Here is a 13,156-nt window from a genome sequence, read left to right as displayed (position 1 = left end):
CACCTGCTCAATGAAAAACTTTTATTTTCTCGGACATAGTGCCTCTTAGACGGCAGTACATTTTGTATATCTTATAATTTTGGTTACATGTTTTTCTTAGTAGATACAAGCACGTCTTGGCAAACTTTGTCCAATTTTATCCTACAATCTTGATTCTGGTGATTTATATATATTTTATGACATACATCACGCTAATAAAGCTTTTATGCATAAAAAGTGCGTCCATTCTGCTTTTTGTTTATGTATTACATAAAATATTGAATGCAGTAGTTCCTTCAGAAAAAAAAAGTCTGGCATAACATTCAGAAAACACCTATATTCCCCATGGTAAGGAAAGAGTTAACTGAGCTAGGTGGTTTATTCTTCGAGGACTGTAGCAGCAGAAATTGTGGGACACAGACACAAAAAGTAATGAATAGACACAGACGTAGCTGCACTGTCAACTGATTTCTTTATTGAAATTCCCGCACTTTTTATTTCATCACCAAATCTTATCCCCGTTACACCCGCCGTGGTTGCTCAGTGGCTATGGTGTTGGGCTGCTGAGCACAAGGTCGCGGGATCGAATCCCGGCCACGGCGGCCGCATTTCGATGGGGGCGAAATGCGAAAACACCCGTGTGCTTAGATTTAGGTGCACGTTAAAGAACCCCAGGTGGTCAAAATTTCCGGAGTCCTCCACTACGGCGTGCCTCATAATCAGAAAGTGGTTTTGGCACGTAAAACCCCAAATATTATTATTATTATCCCCGTTACCTTCCTGTGGCTTCTCTCAAAAAAGCAATGTCTTGTCAAGGCCACAGACGGTGTGCTTACACGTTGCACTCCTGTTTGACTTATCTCTCATGCTTCGAAACTCTCCCGATTAACCTGTTGTCATTCTTTTTCAGGACTTGCACATCGGGCACAGCTTGAAGGCGCACATGCAAACTTGGCTATCTTTTCCATTTTTGTTCGTTTTGCAATGTTTGCAGTGCAGGGCTAGATTGCTGACCCCGATAGTGGGGATGCTTGCTCTCTTGTCCAATCATTTAGGCATCTTCCTGTTTACCCCATGTATTGTTCCCCATGTGCACTGCTCTCCGTCCCTTTCTGTCCCTCCCTCTCCGCTGCTACAATCCTCGTAGACCTGGTAGGCTCAATGGAGTTGTGTTTGTAGCTTCAGGTTGGTATTGACGACTGCAAGAAAGATTTTGGGCTGGCAACCTCTCTCACATGGACGTGGCTCCACAAAACTGCTTTGCTGCGGCGCCTCTGCAATATCCCTTCCCTGCCACGCCAGGAACAACGCATTGCATGAAGCACCCTTGACTTCTGTTCCAAGGAATATCAAGCTTCATGCAGACTGCTTCTGTGGGCTTGCCTATCTGTAGCACAAGAACAATAACAGAAATTTGATTGTAAGACATTAAACGGTTAATATTGCATTGGAACTGCAAATTGGGCTGGTTGGACGGGACTCGGGGTGACAGACAAAACTTGAGTGCTGCCACTAGGAAACATGAAGGCACATGCACCAGCCAGGAGTCGCTAAGCTTAATGACACAAAATATGATTACATTGATAAATCGCTATAGGCAGCATGTGCCAATTGACAGTGTGTCACACAGAATTTTACTTGCTTTCTTGCTGTGCTGGGGATTGTTTTCCTTGCTTTCTGTGCTTTTTATTTTTTTCTTTTGTTTCTGTATATCCATATACAGTTAAACTTAGATATAACAAAGTATTTCACTTTGTTAACTGGTCCATAGAACACCACGTATATTGAGCTTTAATATTACTGAACTTTCAGTGCCACCGCGAAGGCGTGCCGAGGCAGTAAATGGAAACTGCCGCAGACGCAGGTGGCCGAATTGCACGGGGTTTGTTTGTGATCGTGTGCTGCACGACCGAGGGTGGCTGCTTAAACGAGTCCCCCTCGACAAGATCCTGTGGGGGAGAGCGGGCCTCCTTTGGGGTGGCGAGGGGGGTGTGGGCCTCTCCTCCATGGGGCTGTGGGCGCAGTGCCCCGTGTTCAAGGTAGTCTGCAGTGTGTGGGAAACCCAAGGCATCTGGGGATGCATGTGCACTCTCTTCCCACACGTGCTGCACTCGAGGTCGTGTAATCTCCAGCTTGAGAAATGCGTTGACGCTAAGGCAGATGTAGTATTCGCTCCCTTCTGCCTGCACTCTTTACGTTAGCATCATCCCACTGTGGGCAACACTATCAGCCGCAGCCATTGAGTTTCTCACTATAACACCTAGAGAAAAATCTGGCGCCACCGTCTATGGCTGTTTCTTAAGGGGCGCTGTGCCGTCATGGGAATGACGGTATATGTGTCTGCAAGGCTTGTGTTGGCTGGTGTTATAAGAGGCTTCGTCCAAAACGTGGATGTGCCTACACAAATAACGCGTTCTTGAAGTTAAATCTTCATAACATGTTTCCATTCACACATATTGCATATTCCTATGAAGGTTATTCACCTATGATACATAACCAAGCGAAGAAAAGCACGAACAGACGACAAACTGTTCCAATGCGAGTGCGAATCTTGTTGTCTGTCCTCCAACTTTAGCGATCTGCTGATATTTTTTATGTTTCACATAGTTGTACATGCAATAGTAATTTCTCATAGTGAAACAAAACATGTTTTTGTGTAATAATAAAGTTAAAACAGCCTTTTACTTTCTGTTTTAGTAGGAAATGAATCATTGTGACAAACGAAACGGTGCTTGCCAGGCGCGTATTCAAGGTGTCCTGGCTCTCCGAGAAAGATGCCAATCCAAAGTCATAATATACCGGCATTCCTGTCCCATGCATACCACAGCGCAGCAGTGCCAGATTTCGCTCTAGGTATTATAGTGAGAAACTCTGTGGTCGCGGCAGTGAAGTAGACGCAATAGCTTTCGAAGGCTGTGCTTCGTATTGCTGATGTGAAGATATTGTCGACACCGAATAAAACCATATCTTTGGTTGTCGACTCTGAAATTCAACAAAGCAGTTATTTTTCTCTCATTTAAATTTGTTTTTTCCAATTGCCCTCTAATTCAAAAAATCTTGCGGCCCTTTCCGTGAGGGACTTATCAAAATTTGTCAGTGGCTGTACTTATTTGCATAACATGTCAAAATTCAGTATAGCGAATTTCAATATTGTTTAACAAAGTAGCGTGCCAATTTTACCGTCTTCACAATGCTTAACTGTATTCCAGGTAGATACCAATGAAAATTTCATTTCTGGTACAACACCCTTGTCAGGCACTTCCTTCTTTGTTCCTTATGTTAGTGCTAAGTTTTCTTTATAACGATGCTGATATTGCAATGATGAAAGCGGTTCACAACAAAGTAATTGTAAAGAAATTCAGGAAATTTTGGTGCTTTCTCGAAAAAAAAAAAGAAAAAAGTTGGCACTGAAAGGGTTTTATCCCTTTCAGTGAGCTGTTAAGTATGAGTTCTGTGCTTCCTGTGAAAACGAGTGAAAAACATGAGAGCAGTGAATGTCTCTCCTTCTCTTTCACTTTCATGTTGTGTTTTCACTCTTTATATTGTGAAAGTCAGCCCAAGCTCTCATTGTATCCCTTAAAACAACTATCCTGGAGAGAAAGCAGGCCAAGAGAGGAACTAGATCGCTGGTCAAGTTGAGAATCTTCCCTACGCCCCCCTCGGCCTCTGACTTTTGTATTATACGGACACTAGCGCCAAAGGTACCCATCAGTTAGACCTGATCAGTTTGCGAATACTACATGGCATCTTGGCAACAACACGGGCACACCTGGCAGCGCAGTAGGAAAGAGCGCTCCCCACCTATGCACACACGCACACTCTTTCTTTTTCTTTACAGTGCTAGCATTCGGCATTTCAGATGTGGGGCAATAACAAGACTCCATTCTTGAATAAATTGCAGCAATTCCACGAGAATGTTTCAGCCAATGTCTTGTTTGAACCAAGGCCAGAGAGACTGAGGATGGACTGGCAATGAATGCCAGCCATGTCATGTGCATCAAATAGGAAGAGCCAGGGGGATATGTAATAATAATGTTCTTTCTTGGACAGCACATTGCCAGTGGTGATGGACGTCAGTGTACATTTAGACATACGGGGTGATCATTTTTAAGTTTTCCGGAATTTTTAAAAATGTTTTGTTCCAGATAACGTAATTCTAGTCATTGAGTTGGATTATTTGGAGTGGCAGACATTACTTTAGAAACATCAAAACACACATTCATACATACCAACCCTCCCAAATTTGTTTACATATTTAGGCCCATTATAGGATTTTACGAACAAGTTTAATGAAAAAGTAATTTTGTTTGAAAATATGTTCACACTTCGGTCTCTGTATCTTCCCTTTCAAGTCTTCTGACGGCGAAAAGATGCAAAAGGGATACACTTGTTTTGAGCAGGTTTATAAAAACAGCTTCTTGAAGGACATGAAATTGGCAACAGCTGAGCCACTGAAAAGGTCACTGTGATCTAAAAACTGTTCGTTGCTTGGCATTGTTCACTGTTCCATGTTTTTTGCTGCTCTGTGTGCTGCGTATAAAATTAAATCCTTGTCCGCAAAAAAAGAAGTACAAATGGGTAGCGTCATCAGCATGGCTCAGTGTGGCTCCTGTGCTTCTTTGTTCACAGCAACAGAAACCTGCACGGGAGTCCATCGAGGACTGGGAGATCATGCCTGACGAAATACTCACAGGACCACGGATAGGCTCGGGATCCTTTGGCACAGTCTACCGGGGACACTGGCATGGTATGTTGCTCACACTCACTCTCTTCAGGAAACATGCTGGATGATTGGAAAGTAGGAACGGTCACTCCAGTCTACAAAACAGGTAACAGAAATTCTCCATTAAATTATCGACCCATCTCACTAAAAAGCGTGCCGTGCAAAATCATGGAACATGTTATTTGCTCTCAAATCATTGCCCTCTTGGACAGTAATAACTTTTTTCACCTTTCACAACATGGTTTTCGCAAAGGTTTCTCTTGCGCAACTCAATTAGCTATTTTCGTTCATGACTTGCATACTAACCTTGACATCATTGTACAAACTGACGCAATCTTTTTAGATTTTGCAAAGGCATTTGATAAAGTATCCAACCAACGTTTGCTACTAAAACTTCAACTGTTGAACTTGGACCCTAACGTTCTAATTTGGATAAAGGAATTTTTGTCTAATCGCACACAAATGGTTTTAATCAACGGTAACCTATCAAGTCCCCTCCCAGTAACCTCTGGCGTGCCTCAAGGATCTGTTCTTGGTCTCCTGTTATTTATAATACATGTACATTAATGATTTACCTCAGTGTGTCTCCTGTAATATACGCATGTTTGCAGACGACTGCGTCATCTACCGCTCTATCAATAACTCGTCTGACCATACTGCACTCCAAAATGATCTTAACAGTGTTTTAGAATGGTGCAGCAATTCGCTGATAACCCTTAACGCCAAGACATGTAAATTCGTGTCCTTCTCCCTCCATCGCAACCCGTCCTTCTTCCCATATGCAATTAATACCACACCATTAGAATCAGTACAATCCTATAAATATCTAGGCGTAACCCTATCTCACGATTTGTCTTGGCGCGCACATGTCACTAGCATTATCTCTGCAGCTAACAAAACCTTCGGTTTTCTAAAACGGAATCTACGGCAGGTCCCATCAGATGTAAAATTACTAGCATATAAGTCATAGCATATAGCATTAAACCATTTCCTGTTAAAAGTTAACTACACCTGATTTTATGTATTTTCTTGTTGTTACAGTGTATCGACTCATTCTCATTTTTGTACTGACTCCCAGTGTTGCTGTTATTTTGAGTTTCATTTGTGTCTTCTGCCTTATTTCTTATGAATTTTTAATATGTTATTGTTTACTTGTTTTTTGTATGACTTCTTTTTGTCTAACCCCAGGGTGTCTACCAACCGGGAAAACCGGGAAAACCGGGAATTCTCAGGGAATTTGAACAGTCTGGAAAAACTCGGGGAAAACTCAGGGAATTTGTGCTTCTATCAGCGAAAATTAGCTGTAACTTTATTGAAAGGGAACGAAAGTCGTGTTAATGCTGGCTCCAGTAACAGAGGAATCGCAACGAATCGTCATTGACGCCGTGTCATCGGCACGATGTATTGCCAGAGTAGTTAACGACCGATTTTCTAGACGCCCGATTTTTCGGACATGCCCGATAATTTGCACGGTTTTGCGGCACCACCACGTACTCCATATAGTCAATGTATATTGCCCCGACTGCAGGTCTGAAATGGCATTAATCAAAGCCGCCACCGCCGCTATTTTTATTATCTCGCCGCCTCGAACCGGCACTCTCGCAGGCAAATCCGCAAATCCGTAACCACCACCGCGGCAACGTCAGGCCTAGCTGCTTCTACGTTCGCTATTAAGCTTCTTGCCGTGCGGTGCCGTGTTTTTCATTGAAAGAATTCGCCGCTATCACCAATGGCACCGACTCCGCCTTTGTAATCCTAGCGATTGGCTTTGAAGCTCGCAGAGCACAGCGCGTTGCGTAATGCCAGTCTCCGAAAGTTAGCTTCGCCTCAGTACACTATTAGGCGGTGAAGCATAACAAGCGTGGGAAGGGGGCAATTGTCACGGGACACAGTATGTATTCCTTAATTACACATGCGTGCACCCCGTCTCCTGTCACAGTACAAGCCCTGATATGCCTAATAAGCGTACTGGCAGGCCTTCAGAGCTTTTTCAGACGTGCCTGTGGTAATTTTAGCCCTTAAAGGCAGTTAAAGACATGCATTAATTTTTTTCAGACTGCCCGTTTTTTTTTTTCAATTTTTTTTGCGGCCCCTCGCAAGTCCGAAAAATGAAATGTTGACTGCACAACTGACCAAGAGGATGCTTCAGATGATCCATGTGGTGAAAGCGTGGTAGAAGGAGGATGAGAACAGAAAGGACCGACGCACTGAGGAATTAATGGGAAAAGAAGGGTGCCGCCGCCTTTTTGAAGGAGCTTGAGCTAAAAAAACTAAGTGTTGGCTGACGCTGAGACGCAAGTGTCCCTCATCCAAACTAAAATAAATTGTTTAAGCAGTGAAACCCAACACTGAGATGTTGTGTACGGGCTGAGAGTATGTCAGGACAGTTGAGGTTGACTTCCCAGCTGCTGAGAGAGAACCTTAGTTGTGACAAAGTTCAGGACCTCATAAAGATGAGCTTGCTATCAGTTGATAGAAATAGCTGATGTTAGAAAATATTTACTTATGTATGCATCTCCTTTTCATTCGTATTTGAAAATGTTCGACTCAATTTAGAATGGGCTTTACCATTTCTTTCGCTGTGCATTTTACTAAAACCTTCCTTCTGTTTTCTTTTTAAATAAAATTGATATTACTCCTTACTATTCAAACTGGATTAAGTAATTTTTTGTTTCAGCATGCTTACTAGAGAGTGACAGCATCGGGCAACGTGGTGTCAGCCTGTCTTGACATAAAACAAAGTTCTGGCTCATTCTGGGAATTTCGCAAAGGTGCTCAGAAAAAACCTGGAAAACTCAGGGAATATGGAAATGTCAACTTGGTAGACACCCTGAACCCACTCCTGCAATAGCCCCATAAAGGGGCTGCAGTATGTATAAATAAAAAAAATAAAATAAGTCACTTGTCAGGTTGAAACTGGCATACGCGTCAGCCATCTGGAACCCGCATCAAGCATATCTCAACGACACATTAGAATCAGTTCAAAATCATGCTGTTAGATTCATTCATACCTCATATTCATATGACGTCAGCATTTCATCACTGAAATCAGAATCCGGCTTGTCAATACTTTCATGTCGACGTCGCATTTCCAGTCTTTCCCTGTACCACAAGTTCTTCTTTTCTTCCCTTAATCAAGAGCGTTGCATCACAGCAGCAGCACGCATATCTCATCGCACCAGCCATCCACTCCAAGTGGCATGCCCACGTGCACGGGCAACCAGCTTCGCAGCCTCCTTTTTCTTCCATACCGCCACAGACTGGAACGGCCTTCCCGCCAACATTGCTACTACGACTTGTCCATCGTCGTTCACAGAACTTGTAACCGACCATTTTGTTAAATAATTATTTCTGACGATGTTTTGATATCTTATAAAAACCCACCCCTTATGTAATGCCCCTACGTGGAACTTTAAGGCAATAAACTGAACTGAACTGCAGGCTCCTCCCTCCATACAGTATGAGCTCTATTTTGACTGCATCCAGACGCACAACCGGGGGGGGACCAACCAAGACATTGAGTTGGTCTGTCATACCGGGAACCTCAGTACCACTAAAAAAAACATTGGAAACATCAATGCATGGTGCGAACTTCCAACTGTTTATTTCGGGAAGGCACACGTCTGTTTAGGGACTGTGTATCTGTGCATGTCAACAAAAGCGTGGTTTCATGTTGTCACACATACATGACCTTTTAAGTAAGCCACTTATTGAGAAGGTAGTGACTGTAATGTGGTGCTCACGCACCTGTCTGCTTAAGGGCTGAGTATGAACGGCTTCTCATACCTCGCATGTCAGCTGTTGTCTGGCTGTGCCCATGATACTATGCTGGTATTGTGCAGTGCTAATGTAACTAACCAAAGTTAGTTAGTGTTTCTGTTTCAAAACTTGGTTGAGCCTTTGTTCTGTGGTGCTTATTTTTGTCTTTCAGGGCACGTGGCTCTCAAAAAGCTAAATGTGACAAACCCTACCCCTGCCCAGCTGCAAGCCTTCAAGAATGAGGTGTCTGTCTTACGGTGAGAATTCATCTTTGCTCCTTTTCTTAATTTGAATGTAACTGTAAAATACTGACACGTATACTTGCATATCTTTTTCGGTTGAGCACTTCTCACCATCTAAAAAATGGTATCACTCTGTGTGGGGCACGCCCGCACTTATTGGAAGTTTCTCGAACATTATCGACGGTTCTTACGTGTTGTCACCGAAGCTTGTGTAATCTGATTGCATGTGCGACGTGAATTGTGTAGAACTTTCTGGAAGACATACGTGCACCAGCGATTACTCTGTAACCTTCGATGGCTCATGTATAAAAGCTGATGCGCTTAAACCGCTGATCAGATTTTTGACGATCACCAACTGTGTTCGCCGCTATTGTTGTGCTTTGAGTGTAGCCTGTTGTGGGCACAGGTTTGCCGAATAAGCTAGTTTCATCATTCACAGTGTTTCGACTGTGTCCTTTGCCATCACTACTACGCGGCATCTGGTGGAGGGGCTTTACATTCATGTACCGGATGCACCCACAAAGCCGTGACCTAAGCCCGAACGCGGAAACAACACCAATGTAGTCAAGAACCAGCGAGGTAGCCGCAGGCTACAAGGACTGCCCCCGGAGCACGGACTTTTGCCTGAGATGACAAGGAAGGTCGTCATCAAGTCAATCCCAATGGCAGCCCCAGCGTGCCCCATCGTGCTGCAACAGCACAGGGAGCCACCGACCTTCCGTGGATCATCGTCTGAAGACTCAGAAACCTGGCTGGAGACCTATGAACGAATGGCGACTTTCAACAACTGGGTCTCCGACAAGAAACTGCAGCATGTATACTTCACCTTAGAAAAAACCTCCAGAATGTGGTTTGAGAACCGGGAATTGACCCTCACAACATGGGACCTGTTCTATAGTAGCTTCCTACGGACATTTACGAGCGTCGTGTGCAAGGAAAGGGCCGAAGCTATGCTGGAAGCCCAAATACAACTACACGAGACCATAGCGATCTTTACCGAGGAGATGATGCGCCTGTTCCGCCACGCTGACCTGGATATGCCTGAGAAGAAGAAAATTTGGTTCCTCATGCGTGGGGTACTCTTCGCTGGATTGATACGCTACCCACCCAAGACTGTTGCCGAATTTATTTCCGAGGCCACAACTATTGAGAAGACGCTCGATATGCGGACAAGTCACTATAATCACCGACACTGACCGCAAATTATACCGATGTTAAAGCACTTGGCAGCAACGACCTGCAGGAGACCGTCAGAGCGGTCGTTCGTGAGGAACTGCAGAAGCTCTTTTCAAGGTCGCAGCCTCAAGTGGCCTCAAACGCCGACATTGTCAAAGAAGAGGTTCAGCAATCGCTTGGAGTTCCTGAGGCGCAACCACAATCGGCCCAGTCCCTGCCAGGAGCGATGACCTCCGTGACCGTGCCAGGGCCCTGTAACACCGCCGCAATTTCGTTGTTCGCCGCCAGCACGCCCACTCATTGCCCAGCGCAGCTACGCGAGGAAGACGGACATTTGGCATGCCCCCGCCCACCATACGATCTGCTATCACTGCAGAGAAGTGGGCCACGTCTACCACCAATGTCCTTAGCGCAAGACGGGACTGCGAAAGTTCGCCGTAAACGCACTGCTCCCTCAGGAAGGTTGATGCCCTCGTGATATCGCCAACTACCTCGCCGCTACTCAGTGGAGCCCTCAACGACCATCATGTTCGCCATCACCAGGCCGCTACCTGTCGCCATAGCGCCGTACATACACTGGCCTGGCCCGGGGCTGGTCCATCAGCCCGTATCCGAAAAACTAAAAGCAGCAACTGATGGAGGTGTGGTTGCTGTTCGTCGAACTGACGAAGATCCTCCGCCGCGGCCGAAAATGCCGAAGAGACTATCTCGACGACATAATGACATCGCAAGAGGGACCGCCCGACTGCATGGAGGGAAAGTGAAAGTGATGCTGACAAACTTCAGTCAGGTGTTCTAGCACATAAACAAGGGCACGGCGATCGCATACATCGAGGAAATTCTGGAAACCAGCAATGCATTTGACCTCTCGGTTTCTGCCGCATCTACCCCGACGACCATAGTTCCCGAACCAGACTTTGACATGAATCCAAGTCTCCCGATCATTAAGCAGCAACAGCTCAGAAGTCTGCTCTGGTGATAGTGGCACACGCTAGTTACACTAAGAGCCGAGGATGAAGAAGGGTGCATGGTAGCTGCTGTAGAAACGAATAGTAAACAGCCGTTCACTTCGAACTGACTGCTTGCCTTTTCCTCTCGCGACAAACTGGTGGAGGCGCCAGGTACGCATCCACCATATGCCTACTGGTCCTGAACCAGAAGCTACTAATGCCAGTACCTCGGGGACGGCAGAAATCCATTGAAGCAGCCATCGCCTCCAAGGTCTTCCACCGCAATGCAGTCCCCTGGCAAGCTCCGTGATGAAGATGTCAACAACAACCGCAAGAAAAACCGAGGAGATACCAAATGCTGCTGTACCATCTATTGTCAACGCGCCTTGCACGCCTAACCCGTTCCACGGCGACGCCTTTGAGGACGTCGAAGACTGGTTAGGCCATTTCGACCCGGTTGCCGCCTTTAACGACTGGGATGATCGCCAGAATGTCTCATTTTCCCTTTTAGACGCGGCAAGGGTATGGTACGAGAACCATGAAGCCTCATTTACCGGCAGGAGTTTTACTGACTGCTTCGCAACGCCTTCAGCACCCCCAAAAGGAAAGAAAGAGCGAAACAGGCACTGTCTTCAAGGTTCCGAATGCCGAATAAAATCGTCGCCATGTTTGTCAACATGACACGATCGTTCCGTTGGGCTGATCCGCCAATGCTGGAAGACAAGAAGGTGCAGTGCATCTGTTAATGCGAGGCATAAAACGGCTTTTTGCGGGCCTTGTGCGCGATCCTCCTACAACGGTGTCTCAGTTCGTTCGTGAGGCAACAGTCATGGAACTTATGCTTCGGCAGCGGCTCTCGCACTATATGAACGCCAGACCACCATGACTGCTGCATGCTCTCTCGTACCTGCAAATGATGACAGCGTGTCCCTTACCGAACTAATACAGCAAATTGTTCAAGAAGAACTGCAGAAGTCTTATGCATCGGCTCCGGCACCTACGAGTGCTGCTGCTCTTACGAACGTCATTCGGGAGGAAATCGGCAAAGGGGTTCATCCATCGCCACCACCACGTACTGCACACCCATGTTGTCGTACGCTGATGCCCTTCAAGTTTGCGCGCCGTCGACGAGCCGTTTCTCGCAGCCGCCTGCTGGGATACCTCGACGCTTCCCAAGTTCAATCCACCGGCTGCTACGTCGTTTCCCAGCTGCTACGTCGTTTTCATCCGGTCCCGGCATAGCTTCCATAGGATCCAATGTATAAGGAACCCCGCTGTTATGTAGTAGCTGTGAAAACGTTCCCGCATGATGCGTTGCAACCCGAACCCGCCTGGGCTAAAGTAGGCAACGCGCTCCAACCGTCATTTTAGCTTTTGACGAGTTTTGACCGGGCTTGGCCGAGCTTGGCTATGGAACTGACTGCAAGAAGCCGCACGCCAGTTCGAGAGGCCGCCACTAGGTGGCCATTCGTGAAAAATGCTCGCACTATCATCACTGTGATTACGGTCGCCGCATGGTTTGTTGGACGGGTCGACTCATGGAGGATGGAAACTCAGGAGAGGCCCTGACGTCACTCTTTGTGAAGCTATAGCTAAAGGGAGGCCGGAAGTAGGCGTTGCTCATGGCATTGCTCCGCCTATCGGGCCAGCTCTCCTCTCTTGTTTACATTTCTCGCGAAACCACGCCGCGCTGCGCACAACCGGGCTGCTCAGACGCGCGTGCTGCGCAGCACTACCAAACAATCGTTAGCACGTTAGCATGATTACGCCAAAGAGGGCAAATTTCCCGCGGATATTCATTCGTCCGTTGCCATTGCCGTGGCGCGGTGACAACGAGGAGCACGAGCCGCATGATGCTGGGGAGTTGCCAAATCCTAGCTTTGGAGAAGCCGTCGCATCTCTGGACCTCCTCCGCAGGTATGCCGCACCTCACAGCGACGGTGACAGCAATGCGGCTTTCCAGGCTATTGAGAAACATGTGGTGATTTCTAGCGAGCGAAAGAAACGGCAAGCCACCATCCATCCATCCAACCATCCATCCATCCAACCATCTAGACTTTTTTAAGTTCTAAGCGCACTCTGTGGAAATAAATTGCTTATAGCTGAAGCTGCACTTTTTTCATTCATTTTCGGAGCTTTCCTCACTGTTGCGTTTTCCCGGCTGTTACGTTTTTTTCCTCGGTCCGGTGAAAAACGTATGAACGGGGTTCCACTGTACTTATAAAGTAACAGGCTTCCTCCTGCCCCCAGCAAAGACAGTCACGATTGCCAACACCATGTCGGTACGCGTCACCAAACCACGCTCGACCCACCTTTGATATCGCTGG

The 13,156-nt window shown here is 46.3% G+C and overlaps 1 protein-coding gene across 5 annotated transcripts in view; it reads left to right on the top strand.

The window, feature by feature from the left end:
* Raf (Raf oncogene) overlaps positions 1-13,156 on the top strand; it is a 275,768-nt gene that overhangs the window by 102,626 nt on the left and 159,986 nt on the right. For all 5 annotated transcript variants that reach the window (XM_070538212.1, XM_070538215.1, XM_070538214.1 and 2 more), the window contains 2 exons: positions 4,609-4,726; positions 8,634-8,718. In XM_070538212.1, coding sequence (XP_070394313.1) covers positions 4,609-4,726; positions 8,634-8,718 — 203 coding nt within the window. The remainder of the gene's footprint in view (positions 1-4,608; positions 4,727-8,633; positions 8,719-13,156) is intronic.

The sequence above is a fragment of the Dermacentor albipictus genome, chromosome 5 (assembly GCF_038994185.2).
Source record: "Dermacentor albipictus isolate Rhodes 1998 colony chromosome 5, USDA_Dalb.pri_finalv2, whole genome shotgun sequence".
NCBI lineage: Eukaryota > Metazoa > Arthropoda > Arachnida > Ixodida > Ixodidae > Dermacentor > Dermacentor albipictus.
This window is presented reverse-complemented; position numbering and strand designations above follow the sequence as displayed.